Genomic DNA, 26,027 nt, shown 5'->3' on the forward strand with positions numbered 1-26,027 from the left:
TCCCAGCATTTCTCTGCTTTCCTCTGAGACTTTTTCACTGATTTTCTGCCACCTAAATAAACTCTCCTGGGCCCCAGACACCATGCTGAACACAGATAGCATGAAACTAAGGAGAAAACTACATATTTCTCATAGACCAAACTCCTAGGCCTCCTGCTGCTCTCTAGGAGATCCATGGATACACTTTAGCAAAGTTGGGAGCCCCTGGGCAAAATGGGCCATCCCTAGGTTTCCACTTTAATAACAGTAATCTCTCACATTTATGGGTATAGCCTTTGTAGGGCAAACAGCATCATCTCTTTTGATTATTATACCCATTTTATAGGTGATAGACTGAGGTAAAAGTTAAGTGAATTGCCTAGGACCCTACAGGTTGTCGGCAATAGAATGGGGACAAGAACCTAGGACTTTGGGCTCTTAATCTGGAGCTCACCAGTGCACTAAAATCAAGAAAATCAGCAGTAATTCAAAGCCATTTTTAGGGAGTCAAACTAAGTGTCAGCACTGAGTGAACCAGACCACATTTTGCTCCCCAAGAGCACAGGTGGGTTAGTTACTAACCATTTCCCCCTTAGCTTTTACAGGAGGTAAATAAAATTTTTGTGTAATAACAATATTTTCTAGACAGACACTGACCAAGTCTCATGAGATTCTTGTAAAACAGAGGTGGCTATGAAGATCCTCTTTTTACAGTTAGAAATAATCTCAGAGTAGGGAGTCAGTTGCCCAATACTTCAGCAGTGAGTCAGTGCCAGTCCCGAAATAGAGCTCATCTTCCACAACAGCCATGAAGACAGCCATGGGCCCAATAGTCTCCTGGAATGAAGTCAGGCCATGGCCCCATCACTCTGCCTGGGCTTCGCTCCCCACCAAGCTCTGCCAACCTCACTCCCGACTTCATTCAGGTCTCTACTCAGATGTCCTCTCCTCAGGGTGACCATCCCTGACGCTCAGTCTAAGACAGTCACTCTCTAACATCGTCTCTTTTATTTTTCTTCATAACCCTGTAACAACCTGAAATTATATTACACATCTATTGTTAGCAAGTTTAATAATTGTCTCCCTGCTAGAACGTGAGCTGAGTGAGGGCAGGGGTTGTGCCATGTTCAATGCTATATCCCTGAGGCTAGAATAGTGCCTGGAACCTAGTAGAGACTCAGTAAATATCTGGAGAGAGAATAAATGAATGAATGAGCTTGTGCTTCTAGCCCTCGTATGTTTGCTTTTGACAGGAATCTGCACCTCCAAGAATTATCAAACACTCTCTGAAGGATGAGGCTGAAGAGGCTGCCCATAGAGAATCGAGTCTAGGGCCTGGAGCTTAAAGAGGACACACCCACACGAGAACTTTCCACTCACAAATTCAATGAGTTCTTGATGCTGCAACAGTTTCTAAATGTCGTCCACTCAGGATTTTTCAACAGCCCAGCTTCGCTATGGCCCACCCCCTCCCCAGGCCTGCACACCTGCCACTGAACTTCCTGCTTCCTGAACCTCTAACCCCAATCACAGTCCTATAAACAAATATTCACCTCCACCACCCCCACTCTCTCATTCTTAGACCAGCTCCACCCATGCTGACCCCTGCTCTGTTCATCTTCTAATCCCTTCGCCATCCCGTTCATACCAGGAGCTAACTCTTCTGCATCAGTGAGGTATTCAGGGTTGGAAATAGCTCTAACACTGGTTGCAAACTGAGTTAAATTCTACTTAAGGTTATATGTCTATATGTATACATTGGCTAAAAATATTTTTAAATTAGTAATCATGTGCTGCTCAATGAACATTATACTGTTAAGAAAGGATTATTGGATATAAACCCAATATGGCCAATCAAAGGGGTTTCCACTCCAAAGGAAGCAGGGAGTCAGCAGATGCAAGGGTGACCTAGCAAGGGATGACATCACTATAGTCCCCCAGCACCTCTAAGCTGAAGACACCAAACCTTCCACCTGCCATTTCCTAAACAAAGGATGTATGTAGGCATTTGGCTCAGCCAAGTTTCTGACCTCAAGCTGTTCCCTAAGCCCTACCATGTAGACCCTGTCCCAACACATGAGTCCTGCCCACATCCTTGGCCTGCAGACACTCCAACCTCAAGGACAGTGGGTCTCAAAGTATATTCCATGGGTAGCTTGCATAAGAATTCCTGGGGTGTTTGCTAAGAATGCAGAATTCTGAACCTCACCCACCCTAGACCTACTGAATCAAAATCTCTGGCAGTGGGAATATGAACGTTATCTGGCTCACCCGGCCCCCGCCCATAATTGTTTTGCAAACCAAAGTTTAAGAACCAATGCCCTAGAGGGAGGTCACCTCACTTTCCAACCCAGCTCCCCTTGGCTCACCCTGAGAATGAGGAGATTGGACAAAGGTCCAGGTCGAGGAAACTGGCTGTGGTTCTGGGACAGACATGTCCTTGAAAGTCTTCCCTCCCTGTAGATGCTCATCTTCTGAGATCCAGCCCTCCTAGAATTCCATGAGGCCTAGGGCTGGCCCCCAAATTGGAAGTGGGGATGGGGGTAGTACTCCTCTTCCACTTCCCAACCTGGTGAGGTTTTAGATGGAAGCAGGTCTTGTCCTGGCCTCTTAAGTCTTTCTCTAACTTAGCTGTTTATACAGAGCCCCTGCAGCTTATATTCAAGTAACCCATTTCATTAGATCTAGTAGTTCTGAAACAGGATGTGGTGGCAAAACCCTATAGTCACAAACAGTGCACAATTCCCTGTTCTTAATCTGCTGTGCACATGCGAATCTCACACACCTGGAGGGATGCCTTCAGAGGATTGGGAGGTTCATGGGCACCTCTCTTTCCACTCCAGAGACATGAGTAACAGCACTTTGTTGTCTCTCTCTGGGGCCTGGAGTCAGCTCCCTGAATTCACAGCTGCTGGCTCAGTATTTGCTCCAAGCTGACAGACGAGCTGGAACCCCAGAGCTGCCCCCGCCTGACTCTAAACATCATCAGACCTCAAAAGAACTGCCTCTACTAAGCTCCTTGCCCAAGTTCACCGTTCCTCAAGGATGCTGAACATGTACCCCTAGGGAACCAGAATGCCAGCCATGTTTCTATAGAATCAGAGTCCCTCTCAGCCCTACTGGACCATTGCTGAGGTCTCTGCATGCCGTGGATGGCCTCAGCCCATCCAAATTTGTGACAGAAAGAAGGGCTTGTACTGACCTGCAGGGTCAGACAGGCTCAACATCAGTCACAGCAAATGCTTGTGGCCAGAATTCAGCAATGATTCAGCCACAAAGACATAACGGAAAGTTCTTGCTTTGGCTGCCCAACATCATTCCTAATCACTTTAGGAGGAGGAACCAGATTTTTCTTTGGGGAACGACCCCTCCTGCAATACCAGTCTGGTAGGATGTCTCCCAAGCCACAGTGATTGGGTCACAGATGGGCCCAGGAAGAAGCCAGTCAAATTGAAGCCAATTCCAGAACTTTCTCTGGAATTATTGGGAAAGAGAAGCTCTCTTCCTACTGCAGTTGCTGAGCTGAGAGAAATAAAAGTTCAGAGCTGCTAGAGACCTTCTTGCTTCCATGTGTAAAGAGCCCCCTGAGAGAGAGACCAACACAAAGGAGAGACAAGAGACAGACTGTGAAACTGAGCCCTGATGACATTATATGAGCACAATGGTCCAACTAACCCTGAAACCAATACCACTGGACTTTTAAATCATGTGAGCAAATAAATTCTTTTTTTATATGCTTGAACCAATTGGAACTGAATATCTGCCATTTGCAATGCACAGTCCTGACCGACACAACTGGACAAGAGAAATCCTGAATAAAAACTGGGACCAAATGCTAAAGAAGACTAAATAAAAAGTGCCCAGAAAAAGAAACGTTAAAGTACTCTCAACATTGCTATACAAGGCTCTTCACAGTCTGATCTGTGCACCCACTTCCCCATCCCATGATGTATCAATAGCTAGCAGTTTCCAACATGTGCCTCTGTTTACATCAACACCTTTGGGCTGCAGACAGGACTCTCTATGTACACTCTATAGGGCCTATTTTTAATGTGTCTTTTCCCTCTATTAGATTCATGAGGATCTTAATGGCAAGGGTTGGATTTTATTTCTCTCTCACTTCTTATTTACTGGCCCACAGTAGGCACTCAATATTTGTTGGATGGATGGATGGATGAAAAGGAAGCTACACGTGCAGCTCAGTCCTATACTTGCTCCTGTAGGCCAAGTGGACTCCCCTTGTCTCCAAACCCACATTTCTCCTCTAACTGCCATGAGAATAAATAACAAGGACCTCCAAGACCAATTGACTGGAGCAAAGTATGTGTGTGAAGAACTATATTCTCCAGTGATTTTCTAAATCAGAACCCCAAGCCCACGGTGTTTATCCTAAGCCTTCCTACCTGAGATTTTACATTACAAAACATGGTGGTTGTTCTTCACTTTAATTTGCTTTTGCACATCTTCCACTTCCTTGCCCAAAGGTGAAACCTGGCTTCTGCTAACGAAACACCGCTTCCCTCACAACCCCCTTCAATGAGGTCTGCTCTGATTCTCACTTCCCTTAGTCTGGGAGTCAACATTTGTGCCTACAATCCACTGTCACACCCTGACTAGGCTGTTGCCCCGGAGGTTCCTTGTCACTCTCTTTTTCCAAACATTTTCCATCTCAACACCCCCCCCCCCATCAAGTACCCCACGTTGGTTTCCTTATGGCCTCCATGTCATTATCCAGAAATCAAGGATCAGCCTCTGCTTAGAGATTTTTCTGAGCGTTCCCTGGCTCTGACCACTTAAAAACATGCGAACTGGTCCCAATCCTCACTCCAAGGTATTCAAATGTTGAGGCTTCCCCAGTCCTAAAAGTTATCCCTACTGTGACAGGGCAAAGATGATCATAAATGTGTTCCAGACTTCTCCCACCACCAGCTGCCACAGAGGAATCCGGACTGCCAGGCCTGTTCTTTGGGCTTTTATGATACAGAATCCAGAGGAAAGTGGGAGGGCGAAAGGAGATCTTCTAGCTGGGGATGGAGAGGAGTTTTGAAGCAAGAGGCAAAGGAGGAGTTACCTCAGGCTGGGCTACCCTCAGAGCTGCCCAGATGGGGCCAGAGTTGGGGCTGACATCCAGTCTGCACTCACCAAGTCCTGAGCCCTGATGTGGACAGCAACAGTCCCCAGGGAAAGAAGCACATATTTCTAACTGGTCCACCCAGACAGAACTTTTTAAAATTCATACAAAGATATCCTAAAAGCCAGCAGCGATCAGAGATGTGGATAAGAGAGGGGAACAGATTTTAATAGCTGTGGTGTGTTCTCCCTCAAAGTGTTAAAAACACACACACAAAAGTTCAGAGCTTGAGTTACTTTGAAATTACTTGTTCTGGGACTTCCCTGGTGGTCCAGTGGTAAAGAATCTGCCTTATAATGCAGGGGACGTGGGTTTGATCCCTGGTTGGGGAACTAAGGTCCCACATGCCTCGGGGGAACTAAGGTCCCACATGCCTCGGGGCAACTAAGCCTGTGTGCCACAACTGCTGAGCCCATGCTCCTCAACTAGAGAGCCCACGTGCTCTGGAGCCCACGCCACAACTAGAGAGAGAAGAAACCCGCACGCCACAACTAGAGAGAAGCCCGCACACCACAACTACTGAACTCGCGTGCCTCAACTAGAGCCCAAGTGCCGCAAACTACAGAGCCCACATGCTCTGGAGCCCGCGCACCACAACTAGAGAGAGAAAACCCGCACACTGCAACTAGAGAGAAGCCCATGCACCACAACAAAGAGCCCATGTGCCACAACGAAAGATCAGCATGCCTCAACGAAGATCCCGCGTGCCGCAACTAAGACCCGCTGCAGCCAAAAAAATAAAGCAAATAAATAAATAAATAATAAACAAGTCTTTAAAAAAGAAAGAAAGAAATTACTTGTTCTGTTTCCAGGTTTGGCTCTACAGTGGGGTGGCACGGGTGGGTGGAGGACTGATAAAATTACACTACCTTCTCTCTCTCTTTCCAGTCTTGAAGCTCAGAGAAGTATGGTTTGTCTTCCAGTTTAGTTTGTCTTCCAGTCCCCCAGCCCTGCTTTCTTCCTCCCCTTCTCACCAGCCAGTGCTGCCCCGCTCCTTTCTGTCTGGCTCTCTGTTGTCTGGCTGCCTTGAGGGCCCTTAGAGAGGACTCAGAATGTCACTTGAGACTGTCTCCCCATCCCCACGGCCTCAGCCTTAATTCCGACCTCATTTCCTCTACCTGTAATTTCTGCAACCACCTGAGGGTCTCCCTAGATTATCAGGGCCTCCACATCACCGCCCAAAGGGTTAACAGAGAGGTTGGATCCCTCTCCTCATTAAAAACTCTTCCCCGTCTTCCCACTTCCTATAAGGTACATTTCACACTCTCCATTCTAACCCAACAAATTTTTCATGCTATCCTACCCTGCCCATCTCTCTTGGCCTTCTTGGTCCACACATATTCTTTACTCCAACTTTAATCTTCTACCTGTGGTCCCTGTCCTTACGCTGCATGATACTTTCCCAGATGTGGCTTTTTTTGGCCTGGAACACTGCTCCTTTTCTCCCCTTTTCTTGGTCCCCTTGGCCCAATGCCTACTCATCATTTAAAACTCTGCTCAGATATCACCTCCTCCAGGAAGTCTTCGCTGACTGCTTTTTCTCCAGTCTGACTCTGTCACTGGCAAAGCCCACTGGGGTCCCCAGGGAAAAATAAGATGGAATCTAGCTGATAAGATAAGGTCTAACGTCTTCTTTTGTGCTTAGTTTGCCTGTAGGGGGTCGTGTGCAGAGGCCTTGCACCTAACTCATCGGATTAGAGTTCCCTGGGCAGAAGTACCGCGCTGGACACCTCAGCTCCCAGACTGTGAGCAGAAGCGCTGCGCTCAACACCGCCATTCAAGAGGGCGGTGGGCCGTGTGCAGAGATGCTGTGCCCTGCACTGCAGTTCGGAGTGTGGGCAGCGCACCTGCGCCAGCCCAGTGAGAACTCGGTACCTTCCCCTCCGAGGAGAGCCTTATAAAAGCAGCCCCACCCACGGCCTCTCGGGAGAGTGTGTGCTCTAGAGTGCCAGCTGGCACTTCTCCATTCTCTGATCAAAGAATAAACCTTTCCTTTGCTTCAGAACCAAACTCGGTCTCGTTCTATGGGCACGAGCGACATCAGGCAGGAGGACCCTTGTTGGGGCACGACTCTAAAGGGTCCGTAACAATTTCATGCCCCTTCCATAAGCAGAGCTCTATCATATCCCTTATTTCCCAGTACTGAAACACTGATTTACCTGTCTCTCTCTTCCAACTTATTGTGATTTTGAAGTCAAGCAAGAACCATAACTCATTCATCTTTGTACACTCAGTGCCCGGCCTTGATAAATTTGTGCCAGTTGAATGAATACATGAATGGGTAAGTGGGTGGAATTTCACTAAACCCACTCAACACCATAGTACTGAAAGCTTAATATTTTGTGCCCCCAACCCCCAGATATTTGCACCTTAAGAGAGGTTATATGATCCGGTGTTCCTCAGTTAAAGGCCTACAGATCACTAGTGGTACACGAAGAAGTGCAGGAGGAGTGCAGCTTTTCACAGCAATTACTAAGAATTCGCCCTCGCTCCTTCTTCGGGGTCATCTGTAAAACAGACATCGTCTGCCAAGCCAACCTGCTATCCTAAGCTTTAAGGATACTGCCAGTCATTTGAGAACTTTCCTAAATTTCCTGATCTCCATTCTTTTTTTTTTTTTTTTTGCGGTACGCGGGCCTCTCACTGTTGTGGCCTCTCCCCTTGCGGAGCACAGGCTCCGGATGCGCAGGCTCAGCGGCCATGGCTCATGGGCCCAGCCGCTCCGCGGCACGTGGGATCTTCCCGGACCGGGGCACGAACCCGCGTCCCCTCCATCGGCAGGCGGACTCTCATCCACTGCGCCACCAGGGAAGCCCCTCCATTCTCTTTGTCCTGTTTCTTTTGTGTGCTGTGTCCACCAACCTCACCTTCCTGGAATTATTCACCAGGCATCTGCTCCTCCCCTAATTCCCCCAACACCAGCCCCCTGCAAGCCTGAGCTCGCTCTTCATGATGTGATCTCTTGAATGCCAGTCAGTTCTTACTTGACCCAAGACCTGGACCATTATATGCAAAGCTGCTGATCATTAATTTTTATAGATCCCTGAGTGTCTCCTCAGAAAAAGCTATGATGCAACTTTTGGTTTGACTGTGTGGTTTTTTTTTTTTTTTTTGGCCGCATGGCATGCGGGATCTTAGCTCCCCAACAAGGATGGAACCCGTACCCCTGCAGTGGAAGCAAGGAGTCTTAACCACTGGACCGCCAGGGAAGTCCCTGACTGTGTTTTAAAGTCATAACAGTGTCAGCGCTCCTGCAATTATTGTGGCCTTGAAGCTTTCCATAAAAGTTACACGTACTAAAAGAATAAAAGAATCCTTACAGCTGGCAGAGGACATATAGGTTGGCTAGATGATATTCTTTCATAGCAATGGGGATTTATCTTTATACAGAAATGGCTTCTCCAAAAGAACTTGAGACAGCTTATACTAAAGCAGCAGAGGTATTATAAAATAAAACAGTAACAACAGAAAGAAGATAAGAACTAAGGAATTAAAGTAGGAGGAGAATATATCACGGAAACCTAGGCTAAGGAAAGCTGATGCACTGAGCTTCCTGACAGCCAAAGCGAATACAGAAGTATAACAAGTTGGCTAATTAAAAAGTAAGCCAGGATCTGTTATCCGTCTTTAATGGAAATTTATTTTTCCTTTTGTCCAGTACCCCTCCTCCTCTTTCTGGAAAATGCTCTTCTCCCCACCCAGGTCCCACTCAAACTATGTGGTTCAAGTAGGAGCTCTCACCTTTTTATAGACATCTCTCTTTCTCTCTGTGTCTCACACACACACACACACACACACACACACACACACACACACACACACACTCACCTCTTTGTCCAACAGTAGACTCCTGAGCTAAGTTGGGCTGACCATTGTGTCCCATGTTCCTGACAGTGATTGGTCTAGGACTGGGTAATTGAATGGAGCTGAGCCAATCAGTCTTTCCTGGGGACTTTCAAACTGAAGCTAGCCTCTCAGTTTATCCCTAGAACAAAAGCTGGGAGAATTGAGTCTCAGAGCTGCCAACAGGCAAGTTCCCCATCATGAGGCAGAAGTGCACCTGAGTAATCCTACCTGAGAGAGAAGCCAAATGGATGGGAAGAAATCTCCCTGACTGCATTCAGGGACTTTGTTCCTCTTCCTCCTGGGCTCTGCTACATTCCGGCCCTTCCTATGCTTTGGTTATGTGGCCAAATACCTTCCTCTTTTGCCTAAGCTGGTTTGACTTTGAGTTCCTATCCCTTGCCACCAAGAGAATGCTGACTAATACGGGAACATTGAGCAATGAGATGGATGGTGAGGTCCAAGGAGGTTTTACCAAAAACACAGATGTTCTGCATCTGGCCATCTCTTCTCAGGGACTGTTTGGCATTTACTATAGTAGAATTGAGTTCTGTAAAGGCATTTTCATAAAGAGACTGTTACATATCCATGTACTTGATGCAGGGATAAAGCTCAGAACTTAAGATGTAAATGAGGAAAGTATTTCTCTGTTGTGTTTTAGTTGAATGCTACACGGAACATTATTCAAAACTGGAGAAGAGAGATATGGGAACATATGTATATGTATAACTGATTCACTTTGTTATAAAGCAGAAACTAACACACCATTGTAAAGCAATTATACTCCAATAAAGATGTAAAAAAAAAAAACTGGAGAAGAATATTTTTTTCTGTTCTTGATTGAAAGAAGATCCATATGCTCTAGACACCAGGGTGGAGATGACAGAGCTTACATTTTATTGCAAATTCAAAGGACCTGATTGTACTTCTGCCCTAAGGCAGCACCCTCTGCCCCGCATCTTCCAATCCTAAGAAAGGTCTGCAGGAGTCACTTTGTAGGCATAGCACATCTGTGTCCAGATGGTCACATGAGTGACCTATTGAATCCGCAACATTCTGAAGCATTTGGATGTTCTCACTGCTCCTTCTAATTTTTCCTATGGTGACCACACTTTATCATCCTTCCCTTTTCTAAAGTTGTGCAATGGCCTCCCAACTCTTTGAGGACTTCCTGCTCTGACCAGGATGCCACTTAGTGACAGAACCTGCAGGAGGAAGATCAAGTTTTTATTCATGTCAAACATTTACAGGGTGTGCTGAATGCCAGCTACTGCAGTGGTAGCTCACACTTTCAGCCTGATTCTAGTCCATATATGATGGATGATGCCATATACTCTCACAGGTATGCCCAGGGCTACCCACAATTTGGAGGGAGAGGAGGAAGGAAAGTGCAAGTAATTGTCCTCTTGTCTTCTAGGATCTCAGAATCCTTATCTCTGATGCATACGTGACAAGAGCAGTGGAATTCCCTAATACTTGTTTATCTCATATTACTTTAAGCCCTATTCTGCCTCTGATGCAGGCCTGTCACATAGTCGCTGCATATAATGGACCCTTGGCAATTTTTGGTTGCCCAGCATCTGAAACCCTCCTGAGGTGTGGCAAATCTCCCTCTGAATGAGATGTAGTTTGTGGCAGAAGCCACTTCCCTATCTAGAAGCTGCAAAGTCCGATGCTCACTTTCCAGCTTGTCACAGTTAATACCCTAACATGTGTAACTCAGACTTGACCAATCAGCTAAACCAACACCAGGCTATGAACTGGGAGCTGGTGGTGCAAAGGCAGGAGCAGAGGAAAACCTGTTCTGGTAGAGGCAACAGAAGCAGCAGCAGCCTCCAGTTGCCCGAGACTGCAGTGGCAGCAGTGCCAGGAGCCACAGCCGTGCTAGCATTGGCCTCCAAGGTCCTGCAGCAGCAAGGGAATCCTCCCCACAAGGGTTCTAGGTGGCTTTAGGTTGTGGTCTTGGCCACTGCCTGGCCTCCCTTGCTCCTGTCTGTTTTCTGAGTTTGGTACTCCAGCCTTCTGGAGGATTCTGTGAGTTACCTACCTACATCCCCTTCTCAAAACAGCCAATTGATTTCTATTCCTTGGAACTAAGAAATATGACTTATTACCATGCATAAAATGTTTAGGTGAATAAATTTATGAGTGAATCTGTTTTATTATGTGTATTTCACAATAACTCACCAGGATAGGTAGACACAAATCATTAGCCTCACTGTATTGTTTTTCTGTTTGTTTGTTTGTTTTTTATATAAATTTCTTTATTTATTTACTTATTTTTGCCTCTGTTGGGTCTTCATTGGTGCACGCAGGCTCTCTCTAGTTGCAGCAAGCGGGGGCTACTCTTTGTTGCGGTTGTTACGGAGCTCGGGTTCTAGGTGTGCGGGCTCAGTAGTTGTGGCGCATGGGCTTAGCTGCAATGCAGCATGTGGGATCTTCCCAGACCAGGGCTCGAACCCGTGTCCCCTGCCTTGGCAGGTGGATTCTTAACCACTGCACCACCAAGGAAGCCCAGCCTCACTGTATTGTTGATAATGGTGCTGAGCCTCAGAGGAGCCAAACAATTCCTCCAACATTTGCACAGCCAAGAAAGGGCAGGGTCTGGACTCAAATTCCAGTGACAGAACTTTAAGATAGTGTTCTTTCCACTATATCAACAGCTATTGGTTCCAGCCCCAATGATGTCCCACAGGTTTTTGAGATCCTATACTTTGAAAGCATACTGTCTCTTCACCTCACACTCTGACCTGCCTCCTGATTTCTCACTTAGCCCTTTGACCCAGGCCAGTACCCTAAGGCATGCTGGGTCTTTGCTACCAGCATCTGTCAGCTCAGCCCCCAGACACAAACTGGGTGAGTGTTCCTACTATATCCTGCCTGTGCATGTGTGTGCAGGCACACAGAGGCAATAATTTTTACATCTTGTCCTCATTTTCAGCTTATGTAGACCACACTAGTGCACGGCAGGGAAGGGGAGTTAATGGTCTTGCACAGGAAATGTCCTAACAGCCATATTTCTGCCCAGTGGAGAGGTCTGTTTTCAGTTTGGATCCCAGTGGGGAAACCGTTCTTCCTAGCAAAGTGAATTCTCTGAAGGGTGAAATGGAGACAATGCTACCTACTTGTCGTTATTAATTGCCAACATTGTGAAGATTAAATGAAGTGAAAAAGAATCCAACAAAGTTCCTGGCATGCAATGAATGCTAAAAAAAAATGTTAGCCTTTCCACTTTCCAAGCTGTGAAAAGTACTTAATACAAGGTGTTTGTTACTACATACTTCATAAAAACAAAATTTTGGAAGCAACCTATATTCACGATGAAAGATTTTCTTATTATGCTTCTATTAAAAATGGTAGCTATATAAATAAATAAATAGTAGTTATGAAAACTATGAAGCACTATGGGGGAAAGGTTATAAGAAAAAAGGGTGCAAAGCAAGATGTAAATTATACATAAACTATGTTTACAAGTATATTAAAATATGCAGATGAAAAAAGGTAGAACAACACCAAAATGAAAATTAACTCTATCAGAAAGTTCCATAATCCCTTACCCTAAAATCTTGCAGCTGGATGTGCTCTGGCATTCAGAATTGTTTGGCTATTACCATATCATGAATACCACATAGTACCTCCAGCACTCCTCAATCGAACACATTAGCAACTCAGCAGTGAATATATGAATAGTTGTCCTAAGTGAAATAATAAAGACTCGAAGTAGCCTCCTCTCGGTTCAGAAGAGGAGATGAGTGGGGTTCCAGTTGGATTTGGCCATCTAATAAATTACGAAAAACTTTTCCGTTTTCAGCACTTTGGGGATTTTGAAACTGCAGATAAGAGATTATAGACCTATATATAGTACTTAAATATTAACCACCATATTGGTTCTGCCAAAAGGACAATATCGAAGTGTAAAATACAGAACCCAGTGCCAATCAATGCCAAGTACGATCATCAGTCCATTTGAGTTCATCAGCAGTACCCACTGTGGCAGTAGCAATCCTCAATGTTTTTGCCATTAGCCAGATTTTCAATCCAGACCCAGATGGCTGTAACTCATCCTTGTTTATTCTATCACCTGCACTTACTGGCTCCTTTCTAGATATCTTACGTCGTTATGGAGAAAATGCAAAGGATTACATATAAACAGAAATTATGAGTAGCCTCTTGCCCCCCTTTCTGTCATCCAGTAATTGATTAATACAGAATAATTATTCATAGGTTGTGCCCACAATACCCTTCCCATTCCTGGCCTTGTGCTTGATTTTTGTAGCTAGTGGTTAAAGTCCCCTTATCATAGCTTCAGGGAACCAGACCCAGAGACTGAGGTACTGAGGTGCAAGGCAGGGGCCAAGGAGCAGCAACAAAGGAGCTTGCTGTTGACAGCCTCAGCCTGGAAGCTTATATATTCATGGAGGAAGAGCCAGTCATCACGCAGGACTGAGTAGCCCAGTGACCCCTCCCTACATCAGCACTACCCTCCTCCCTCTGCCAACCCTGGGAATCACAGCATGGTTGCCCTCATGGGTCAACATCAGAATTTGCCATATTCTGCAGTGAGTTGCTCCCCTGCAAATGGACAGAACCACTGGCTTAAATGGAGATCATTTGGGAAGTGGGGCCCTGTATGCAGGATGCACAAGCCCTTCTAATGACTTTGATCTGGGGACCTGTCCAGAGACAAAACACAAATGGCAGCTTTGGAGCAATCTTATAAAAGACACTAGTAATCTTATACACTTAAAAAAAATATTATTATAAGTGTTAAATCTGTGCTTCCCTCGATTTTTCTAAGCTTTATTCCCCCTCACCCTTTTCTCAGCCTCAACTCTACGTGTTTTCCCAGATTCCTCATTCCATTGCAGGCTTTTAAATAGGCCCCCAAAGGGAACTACATTGTCTGAGTTACTAATATAGTTCCTATTTACAGCCACCGTGGTTACACATGCAGCTAGACAACAGCTGGGCAGCAGGTTCAGAGAAGCTGTATAGGGTAATGGAAGTGATAAGATAAAGAAGTGGTAGATCCTCTGATGCATTTGGACTACATGAAAGATCACTGTGGAGAGGCTGTGAACAAAAGATACCTCGAAAACTAAGCAAATGGAAAAAAGAGTGAGTTATTAACTTCAGGAAAGACAAGAAGGTTTACAAGAAAGAAAATGTAATCATAAAACACAGTTTGGCTCAACAGGAAACAATGTTTTCATAGATATAATGTAAACTCTTAATCCAAATGTATGAAAAATGTGATAACATTACATTGAGAGAGGATAGGGAAGGGAAGGGAGTTAGGTATAAGTGCTAAATCCTTATCAGACCTGCTAGAAAATTAATAAATGATGTCTAACCCTGAGAAATGAAGAAAGAGCAGTATAAGAGTATTTTGTAGAAATATAAATATAATACCAGAAGAAACAGAAACAGAAACAGCTAAATTTTGAAAATGGTGGGCTCTAGTGACCAAGACTGAAGGGTGGAGGAAGTGAAGAGGAATTTTTGGTTTTCATTATAAGCCTTTAAATACTATTTGACTCTTTGTTAACTACTTGTACATAGTACTTTGATAAAAATTAATTTTGATTTAAAAAGATATAAATGAGGGGGCTTCCCTAGGGCGCAGTGGTTGAGAGTCCGCCTGCCGATGCAGGGGACGCGGGTTCGTGCCCCGGTCCGGGAAGATCCCACGCGCCGCGGAGCAGCTGGGCCCGTGAGCCATGGCTGCTGAGCCTGCGCGTCCGGAGCCTGTGCTCCGCAACGGGAGAGGCCACAACAGTGAGAGGCCCGCGTACCGCAAAAAAAAAAAAGATATAAATAAAAGTTTGAAAGGCTATGAAATGAGAGTTCATAGAAATAGAACTGCAGATGACCCTTAAACATATGAAAAGATGTTTGACCTTATAAAAAATAAGAGAAATACAAATTAAAACTAACCTGAGATACTGTTTCTCATCTATCAGATTGGGAAAAACCCCAAAATTAGATGCCATCCTCTTTTGGCAAAGCCATGGGGATTGCAAAATTATTTAACCCCTATTAAGAAGAATCTGGCAATATCCATTAAAACAGCAGATACATTTCTCTTTGACACAGCAAACCCTCTTCTAGAAACGCACCCCCAGACACTCCTGAATGCATATGAAATGATGTATAAGATTATTTATTATAACATTGTTTATAATAGCAAAAAATTCAAAACAATCCAAATGTCTATCAATAGAGGATTGGTTAAATAAACTATGGTTCACTTAGTGGAAAATATTTATGTTCTCAATGAATAAAGAAAAAAAAACCTACATAATTTTACAAACAGCTTCAGGCCCTCCAGAGCACAGAGGGCTATGTCAGAAGCTTCTCAGACAGAGCAGACTCTCTGCCCTTTCAAAGTCTGAGCATAAGAGGAACTTGGCTACCAACCCTTTTCAAAACCTTAGAAACAAAGCAAGACAGGCGGTGAGGCAATGTCAGACTTAATGTCAGTCCTAGGTCCAAATCCCACTTGGGCACTGCGTTAACTGAGACACTCCAAGTTTTGGTTCCTCATCTGGAAATGGGGAGACAACTCCCCACCTCAGGGGGGTTGTCATGAGGATTAAGTGGGACAGTGTATGTGACACAGGCGGCACAGCGACTGGCCCACAATAAGTGTTCAGCAACAGAAGTTATTTTTAATAGTAGTACCGGAAAAATGAATCCTGTCTCCAGGACTGTGGTCATTATAAGAGGACAGTCACCTTGGAAATACCAAAATGAGAATCAAAAGAGAATGGAAGGAATTTCCCTTCATAACCACGCAATTTGGGAAGAGACTCTTCATCCACAGGCAGACACGTGCACTGCATGGCCGCCTCCAACTTCTCGTTGCCCGTTGCTGCCTCTGGGGCTGGCACACACTTTCCCTAAGCACCCTACATCAGCAGGGTTGGAAGGACCTGGGCCCAAACACCTTCTGTTTAGACTGAGAAACCCCAGGACTGGAGACAGCACTGATGTACTTAAGAGCACAGAGCCAGCGGTCCTGTTTCATAGCCAGGTCAAGCAGCTAATGAAATCACTAATCGGGTATATATTTTATAATAGCAGTTTTCTAGTGACCCAAAACAAAAAGATTAAACCTGAAAGTGAGTGCTCAACACATCAGCTAAGTTGACTCTCATTCATTTCTGAAAGGGGTTGTGATCAATGTGAAATCATATGATCAATATTGGTAGAGTGAATAATGTGTTTATCTGTGTGAACCCAGTGTTATGGCCGTGCCTACACTTTACCTTTTATATACTTCTTGTGGAATAAAGCCTCCAATCTAGGGGCAGTTTGTATTGCAATAAAAACAAAAATTTCTAGAATGTGCCCAATCCTTGCTCCAGCAATGACTAGATATGTAATGTTGGGTTTACATTTCCTCATCTGTAAAAGGGCATATCAGCCACCTTCATTATGCTACTGCAAAAATAAAATCAGATAACTGTCTGTCTGGCATATAGCAGGCCCTGCTTCCTACAAACCCGTATATCCTCTTGCCTCGTGTACATACGGTACCTAATCAGTCCCACAACAATCTGTCAACCTTGCTTTTTGAATTCCAAAGATTTTCTCCTAAGCATATCAAAAAATGAAAAAATAAAATGCCTTCCATGATATTTACATAGGTAAATAGTTTTTAATTTCCTCAGCCAGAACAAAGAATTAAGAAGAATCTTATTAAGAAGAATTACAAGAGTATTTCTTTTTCAAGTTTTCCAAGTACCTTTTGCTTCCACATTTGCCTTGGGGACTGGTTCCCACCATGTCTACATCGATCTGGAGAACTCTGGATCCAGCGGAATTCACTGGGTTCCTGATTCTCCCACATTCCTACCCCCAAGCTTTTGCCCAATACACAGCTCTTAGCTGAACTAAGAAGAATGAGGCGAAGAATTTCAACAGAGATATATTGAGCATCTACGAGATGCTAGGCACTATGTGAGACCCTCTTCCCTCTCATATTTAATTATCACAATAATCCTGAGAGGTAAGCATTATTGTCCCCATCTTACAGATGACAAAACAGAAACTCAGAGCATTAAGTGATTTGCCTCAAGTCACAGGCTCAGGAAGGGGCAGAGTGGGATGGAACCCAGATCCCTTGAATTTGTTGTAACTAGTGGCCTCTCACTTCGAAAGCACCTTTGTAACTGCTTTCCCTTCCTACCCATTCACTGCACTTAAACAGAAGCCCCTAATTTTCAGCAGATCATTGGATAACTTTGAGTGGTCACGTTGTTTTCTCTACATCTATTGGTGAACAAAGACAGCATTATGTTTCCAACACACTAGTCAGATGGTGGGGGGAAAATCCCCATAACTTTGGTAATTTTCCACCCTCTGGAACAAAGACATATACACATTAATGTTCACCATAATGTATAAACATTACCCTTAAATGATGCAAGCTCTCTTAATATGACTTAAATTCTAAACTTTAAAGTTTAATAGCTTCCTTTTTGGAATCTTGAATAGACACACAAACAGAAATAAATATACAAACCGTAAATGCAACAGCCAACTAGTTACACTGGTCTCTCACATCAATACACATTTCCCTGATGACCTGCACCCAATCTGACTCTGGTCTAGGCGTGCTGACCTGAAATAGTTGCTGGCCGCGGCAAGCACCACGCGGTGGCAGGAGAATTCCTGAATGTCCACACACAAGATGACGTCTGTCAGAGCGTTTTCCACTCGGAGGGTCTCCAGGCCATTCTGCAGAATTAAGGAGAGTCCAGTGTCGTCAAATTTTACCTTATCCCCATTTAAGATTTCTACCAGGTCTCCCCTTTTCTGGGAGGGCTCATCTGTAGAAGGTGCCAGGTGCCCTTCCAAACTCTTCTCTACCACGTTGTCCATGGTCCAGGTGCCCCTTTGTCCTGCCATCAACATCCAGACTGAAGAAGTGCCCAAGTTTCAGGCAGGTCACATTGCAGAAGCTGAGCGGATTTCCTGTGCAGGGCCCTCCACTTATCACCAGCTGTCACACACACATAACAGGAAGTCTTGCACTTTCTCATCCTGTTACTACAAATGCCAGTAACTTCTATTCTTCTTCTTTCTGTAATCATCACAAGCTTAGAAATTACTTAGAAGGCTGTGTAGGAAGCCACTCCAGTGAAAAGGAGTGGCTTCTCAGAGTCTGCTATTAGTGCTGTGTGGCTATTTCAGTCCACCTCCCCCACCCCCCTCACATCCGTGAGCAGGAAGCCTCTGGTTCTGGTTATTACATTCATACTTCTGGTGCTTCTGTGTCCCAAGGTGTCAATGATGGGATGGGCAGGGGACATTCCAAACCCTCCTCCTCCTTCCTCCTAGGAGTCTGAGACCCCATGATGTGCCCCAGACCAGTCCCTTGGGAACCTTGGAAAACCCACTTACCTTTGGCATTCTCATTTCTATCAGCTCTGCATGTCATCTGTCTTTGTCTTCCTCCCTGCTCAGGGGAAAACAATGTCATGGCAAATATTAATGTTCCCCTTCCCCCCAAAATGTCTATTGTTTTAGATATGCCTCTGGGGGCAGAGAAGAAATGGTCTCCAGAAACTCCACCCCCAGGGTCTTCTCTCTTAGAAGACCAATCAGGGTAGGTCGACACCAGATGGCCCTAGGAAGCCTCAAATTGGCCTGACCTCACCCAGCATCTATTGGTCATGCATCTAGTCGTGGATCATGAAGTATTTTCATTGCCTCTGTAGGTCTCCATTAAATAGAAATAACTGTCTTTTATTAAACTCCTGCTATATCCTAGGAAATGTATAGGAGTTAAGGTATTTTTAAGCTTATAACAACCCAGTGGCACTAACATAACTTTCCTCATTTTATAGCTAAGGAAACTGATCAGCAGGAGCCCAACTGTCTGTCCTTGCCAGTGGTGACCGAAGCCTCTCCCAGAGTCCCAGTTCTGCCTCAGCTCTTCTTCTCTTCTACGCATGGATACTTACTCCTAAAATTGGGGCCTTTGATATTCTCCCAACACTTGTTCTTCATTCAGAGCTCTGTCAATCAAGATGCTTTTGGCTTCTGGGAATTCCCTGGTGGTCCAGTGCTTAGGACTCTGCACTTCCACTGCTGGGGGCACAAGTTCAATCCTTGGTTGGGGAACTAAGATCTCACAAGCTGCGCGTGCATCCAAAACAAAGATGCGTTTGGCTTCAATGACAGAATATCCCATCAAAAGTGGTTTAAACAATAAGAGTCTCATATTATAAGAAGCTAGCGGTGTGGAGTCCCAGGTTGATCCAGAAGCTCAGTGATGTCATCAAGGACAGAAGATTTTCCCATCTTTCACTCTGTCACCCTTGGTGTGATAAAGATGTACCCTCATGGTCACATAATAGCTGGCATAGTACCAAACATCATGTCTTTACAGAACCCTGGTCCAAAATCAGGATGAAAAGGGGCAGGCCTCTTCTCCTCCATCTCTCTCTTTTTATCAGAGAGAAAATTATTTCCTAAAATCCCCATCACACTTTTCCTAGGTCACTTGGCCACCTCAGACCAAACACCAGGAAATATAAATTGAGTACCACAATTGCCTTGCACCAAACACGATTCATGCACTGGGACTAGTCCACCTCCCCCAAGATCAAGGAATAGCCATCTGATAGCTGAACACAATCAGGACCTGTTAACACAGAAGAGGGTGGTGGGCTGGTGTACAGTTATCCCCCTGTGCTTGCCACAAGGACACGCACAACCCAAACTCCTCCTGCAGGCCTGGGCAGGGAAGAGCTCAGAACTGCACCTCCGTGACTCTAACTATGCTCTCTAGTACAGCTGAGGACAACACATGACCCGATGCCTCTCATGGCATTTTGTCCTCTAGAACCTCTCAGATTATAAACAACATTGGCCATAATCCAATTCCATCCAACCACCCCCAAAACACCAAAATTAAGAATATAACTCAATTCTTCATTCATGGTAGATCCTATTCACCAAGTTCCCTCATAGTGCTCCATATATTTACCTTGCAAGCCCACCCACCCCATCCCCTGACATAAGCCGATAACTGCTGTCTTCCCCCCAAACCCTCCATTTTCCTAGTAAGCAAGCACACACAGAACTGTACCATGAGTGTGATAAGATCTATGATTAGATTTTAGCAGAAACGTTAAAAAACACAATCAGTGCATCTATGTCAACCTGGGTATGTTCTGAGATTCAGCATGAACTTGTAAATATTCTCTACAGATACAAGCAAAATAAATCTGTTCTGTGGAAGCTTTATTTTCCTACCAGGCAGAAAAATATACAAAGCACTGGCAAAAGCTTTACTACTGAGAAAACTATCTAATTATATCTTACTAAGCTAGTTGGCTTTATGATGTTTGTAAGGAACAGATTCTGTCCCCATACAAATGGGTAGCTGTACTCAAGGAAGATCTCTATTCCTAAGGCCAGGGATTGCCCCTTCTGACCCCAGTCAACAATCTTCCCTAACACAAATTATACTGATAGAAACAAGTCTTGAAGAATACTTTTTTATTTAATTAATTTTATTTTTGGCCGCTTTGGGTCTTTGTTGCATGCAGGCTTTCTCTAGTTGTGGCGAGCGAGGGCTACTCTTCCTCGTGGTGCGCGGGCTTCTCATTACAGTGGCTTCTCGTTGCGGAGCACAGGCTCTAGGTGTGCAAGCTTCAGTAGTTGTGGCACATGGGCTTCAGTAGTTGTGGATCGCCGGCTCTAGAACACAGTAGTTGTGGCACATGGGCTTAGTTGCTCTGCGGCATGTGAGAGCTTCCCGGCCAAGGGCTCAAACCCATGTCTCCCGCATCGGCAGGCAGATTCTTAACCACTGCGCAACCAGGGAAGCCCTATGTGTCACTTTCTATATCTATGCTTTGTTTGACAATAAAAAAGTTAACAATAATAATAGTAACATAGTCACCATTTATAGAACACCTACCAGAAGCAAGGGCTTTGCCAACCATTATCTCTTTTAATGCTTACAGTAGTCCTCTGAAGTAGGTATTGTTGTTCCTCATCTTAAGCATGTGAAAACTGAGGCTAATAGAGGATTAATGGCTTGTTAAGAGGATACAGCTCCAGGGACTTCCCTCGTGGCGCAGTGGTTAAGAATCCGCCTGCCAGTGCGGGGGACACGGGTTCGAACCCTGGTCCGGGAAGATCCCATATGCCGCAGAGCAATTAAGCCCATGTGCCACAACTACTGAGCCTGTGCTCTAGAGCCCACGAGCCACAACTACTGAGCCTGAGTGCCACAATTACTGAAGTCTGCGCACCTAGAGCCTGTGCTCTGTAACAAGAGAAGCCACCCAATAAGAAGCCCGTGAACCGCAACGAAGAGTAGCCCCCGCTTGCCGCAACTATAGAAAAGCCCACACACAGAAACAAAGACCCAAGGCAGCCAAAAATAAAAATAAATTAATAAAGTTTAAAAAAGTTATTTAAAAAAAAAAAGAGCATACAGCTCCTATCTCATCTTTCCTTCCCACTCACTCAGCCCCTTGACCCAAAGAGATGAAGTTAAGACTCCAATTGCATTTGCTCACTTCGAAGCCTGGGTTCTTAACCATTATGATGTATTCTGTCACTATGATTTTATAACTACATATTTTGTCTCTAAATATGCTTAGAGTTTTCTTGTCTTTTAATTGTATTTATTCCCTTTGCCTAGACTGTCTTTCCCCTTCTCTGCCTGAGGAAATACAACACATTCAGATTAGAAAACTATACATAGATTTAGCATCACTTTTGTAAATTCAAACCAAAACCATATGTACATCATAGGACAGAGTTCCCCAGTCATGGCACTACTAACATTTTGGACTGGATAATTCTTTGTTGGGGAAGAGGGAGCTGTCCTGTACTTTGTAGAATGTTTAGCAGCATCCCTAGCCACTATCCACTCGATGCAAGTAGCATCCTTCCTCAGTGGTGAAAGTCAAAAAATGTCTGTATACACTGCCAAGTGTCCCCCCAAGTGGCAAAATCACCCTGGCTGAGACCCACTGTCCTAGATATATACCTATCAAGAATTTTAAATGAGGTTATATCTTGGTGGTAAGATTGGTAATGCTTCTTATATCCTTTTTGCTTTATGTGTATATTTGAAATCTACTTAAATTGTTTCTGGTTGAGGGGGATAGTGTTACTTTCTTTTTTTCTCATTACAGAAGTAAGGAGGTTCACCGAAGATTTAGGAGCTACAAAGAGTCCAGAATATCATTTCCCAGAAATACCTACAATGTTTTTTGTTTTTTTTTTTAACATCTTTATTGGGGTATAATTGCTTTACAATGGTGTGTTAGTTTCTGCTTTACAACAAAATGAATCAGCTATATCTATACATATGTTCCCATATCTCTTCCCTCTTGCGTCTCCCTCCCTCCCACCCTCCCTATCCCACCCCTCCAGGTGGTCACAAAGCACCGAGCTGATCTCCCTGTGCTATGTGGCTGCTTCCCACTAGCTATCTATTTCACGTTTGGTACTGTATATATGTCCATGCCTCTCTCTCGCTTTGTCACAGCTTACCCTTCCCCCTCCCCATATCCTCAAGTCCATTCTCTAGTAGGTCTGTGCCTTTACTCCCGTCTTGCCCCTAGGTTCTTCATGACATTTTCTTTTTTCTTAAATTCCATATATATGTGTTAGCATACGGTATTTGTCTCTCTCTTTCTGACTTACTTCACTCTGTATGACAGACTCTAGGTCTATCCACCTCATTACAAATAGCTCAATTTCGTTTCTCTTTATGGCTGAGTAATATTCCATTGTATATATGTGCCACATCTTATTTATCCATTCATCCGATGATGGACACTTAGGTTGTTTCCATCTCCGGGTTATTGTAAATAGAGTTGCAACGAACATTTTGGTACATGACTCTTTTCGAATTATAGTTTTCTCAGGGTATATGCTCAGTAGTGGGATTGCTGGGTCATATGGTAGTTCTATTTGCAGTTTTTTAAGGAACCTCCATACTGTTCTTCACAGTGGCTGTATCAATTTACATTCCCACCAAAAGTGCAAGAGGATTCCCTTTTCTTCACACCCTCTCCAGCATTTATTGTTTCTAGATTTTTTGATGATGGCCATTCTGACTGGTGTAAGATGATATCTCATTGTAGTTTTGATTTGCATTTCTCTAATGATTAGTGATGTCGAGCATTCTTTCATGTGTTTGTTGGCAGTCTGTATATCTTGTTTGGAGAAACGTCTATTTAGGTTTTCTTCCCATTTTTGGATTGGGTTGTTTTTTTTTTGTTATTAAGCTGCATGAGCTGCTTATAAATTTTGGAGATTAATCCTTTGTCAGTTGCTTCATTTGCAAATATTTTCTCCCATTCTGAGGGTTGTTTTTCGGTCTTGTTTATGGTTCCCTTTGCTGTGCAAAAGCTTTGAAGTTTCATTAGGTCCCATTTGTTTATTTTTGTTTTTATTTCCATTTCTCTAGGAGGTGGGTCAAAAAGGATCTTGCTGTGATTTATGTCATAGAGTGTTCTGCCTATGTTTTCCTCTAAGAGTTTGATAGTTTCTGGCCTTACATTTAGGTCTTTAATCCATTTTGAGCTTATTTTTGTATATGGTGTTAGGGAGTGATCTAAGCTCATACTTTTACATGTACCTGTCCAGTTTTCCCAGCACCACTTATTGAAGAGGCTGTCCTTTCTCCACTGTACATTCCTGCCTCCTTTATCAAAGATAAGGTGACCATATGTGCGTGGGTTTATCTCTGGGCTTTCTATCCTGTTCCATTGATCTATCTTTCTGTTTTTGTACCAGTACCATACTGTCTTGATTACTGCAGCTTTGAAGTATAGTCTGAAGTCAGCGAGCCTGATTCCTCCAGCTCCGTTTTTCATTCTCAAGATTGCTTTGGCTATTCGGGGTCTTTTGTGTCTCCATACAAATTGTGAAATTTTTTGTTCTACTTCTGTGAAAAATGCCAGTGGTAGTTTGATAGGGATTGCATTGAATCTGTAGATTGCTTTGGGTAGTAGAGTCATTTTCACAATGTTGATTCTTCCAATCCAAGAACATGGTATATCTCTCCATCTATTTGTATCATCTTTAATTTCTTTCATCAGTGTCTTATAATTTTCTGCATACAGGTCTTTTGTCTCCTTAGGTAGGTTTATTCCTAGATATTTTATTCTTTTTGTTGCAATGGTAAATGGGAGTGTTTTCTTGATTTCACTTTCAGATTTTTCATCATTAGTGTATAGGAACGCAAGAGATTTCTGTGCATTAATTTTGTATCCTGCTACTTTACCAAATTCATTGATTAGCTCTAGTAGCATCTTTCTGGTAGCATCTTTAGGATTCTCTATGTATAGTATCATGTCATCTGCAAATAGTGACAGCTTTACTTCTTTTCCAATTTGGATTCCTTTTATTTCCTTTTCTTCTCTGATTGCTGTGGCTAAAACTTCCAAAACTATGTTGAATAAGAGTGGTGAGAGTGGGCAACCTTGTCTTGTTCCTGATCTTAGTGGAAATGCTTTCAGTTTTTCACCATTGAGGACGATGTTGGCTGTGGGTTTGTCATATATGGCCTTTATTATGTTGAGGAAAGTTCCCTCTATGCCTACGTTCTGCAGGGTTTTTATCATAAATGGGTGTTGAATATTGTCGAAAGCTTTCTCTGCATCTATTGAGATGATCATATGGTTTTTCTCCTTCAATTTGTTAATATGGTGTATCACGTTGATTGATTTGCATATATTGAAGAATCCTTGCATTCCTGGAATAAACCCCACTTGATCATGGTGTATGATCCTTTTAATGTGTTGTTGGATTCTGTTTGGTAGTATTTTGTTGAGTATTTTTGCATCTTTGTTCCTCAGTGATATTGGCCTGTAGTTTTCTTTCTTTGTGACATCCTTGTCTGGTTTTGATATCAGGGTGATGGTGGCCTCATAGAATGAGTTTGGGAGTGTTCCTCCCTCTGCTATGTTTTGGAAGAGTTTGAGAAGGATAGGTGTTAGCTCTTCTCTAAATGTTTAATAGAATTCGCCTGTGAAGCCATCTGGTCCTGCGCTTTTGTTTATTGGAAGATTTTTAATCACAGTTTCAATTTCAGTGCTTGTGATTGGTCTGTTCATATTTTCTATTTCTTCCTGATTCAGTCTTGGCAGGTTGTGCCTTTCTAAGAATTTGTCCATTTCTTCCAGGTTGTCCATTTTATTGGCATAGAGTTGCTTGTAGTAATCTCTCATGAGATATCTCATGAGATATTTCTGCAGTGTCAGTTGTTACTTCTCCTTTTTCATTTCTAATTCTATTGATTTGAGTCTTCTCCCTTTTTTTCTTGATGAGTCTGGCTAATGGTTTATCAATTTTGTTTATCTTCTCAAAGAACCAGCTTTTAGTTTTATTGATCTTTGCTATCGTTTCCTTCATTTCTTTTTCATTTATTTCTGATCTGATTTTTATGATTTCTTTCCTTCTGCTAACTTTGGGGTTTTTTTTGTTCTTTCTCTAACTGCTTTAGGTGCAACGTTAGGTTCTTTATTCGAGATTTTTCTTGTTTCTTAAGGTAGGATTGTATTGCTATAAACTTCCCTCTTAGAAGTGCTTTTGCTGCATTCCATAGATTTTGGGTCGTCGTGTCTCCATTGTCATTTGTTTCTAGGTATTTTTTTATTTCCTGTTTGATTTCTTCAGTGATCACTTAGTTATTAAGTACTATATTGTTTAGCCTCCATGTGTTTGTATTTTTTACAGATCTTTTCCTGTAATTGATATCTAGTCTCATAGCGTTGTGGTCGGAAAAGATACTTGATACAATTTCAATTTTCTTAAATTTACCAAGGCTTGATTTGTGATGCAAGATATGATCTATCCTGGAGAACGTTCCATGAGCACTAGAGAAAAATGTGTATTCTGTTGTTTTTGGATGGAATGTCCTATAAATATCAATTAAGTCCATTTTGTTTAACGTATCATTTAAAGCTTGTGTTTCCTTATTTATTTTCATTTTGGATGATCTGTCCATTGGTGAAAGTGGGGTGTTAAAGTCCCCTACTATGAATGTGTTACTGTCGATTTCCCCTTTTATGGCTGTTTGTTA

At 43.5% G+C, this 26,027-nt stretch overlaps 1 protein-coding gene across 4 annotated transcripts in view; it reads right to left on the reverse strand.

Annotated features, from left to right (window-relative positions):
• Positions 1–17,875, reverse strand: part of KLHL6 (kelch like family member 6) — a gene marked incomplete at both ends in the record, with an annotated part of 56,555 nt that extends 38,680 nt beyond the window's left edge. For 2 of the 4 annotated variants that reach the window (XM_082655040.1, XM_082655041.1), the window contains one exon: positions 17,583–17,869. In XM_082655040.1, the coding sequence (XP_082511166.1) occupies positions 17,583–17,869 (287 nt within the window). Of the gene's footprint in view, positions 1–17,532 lie in introns of all 4 variants that reach the window. The other 2 variants (XM_082655039.1, XM_082655038.1) reach the window with 2 other exon arrangements.
• Positions 17,876–26,027: the final 8,152 nt, after the last annotated feature.

The sequence above is a fragment of the Grampus griseus genome, assembly GCF_964374135.1.
Source record: "Grampus griseus genome assembly, chromosome: 5".
Classification (NCBI taxonomy): domain Eukaryota; kingdom Metazoa; phylum Chordata; class Mammalia; order Artiodactyla; family Delphinidae; genus Grampus; species Grampus griseus.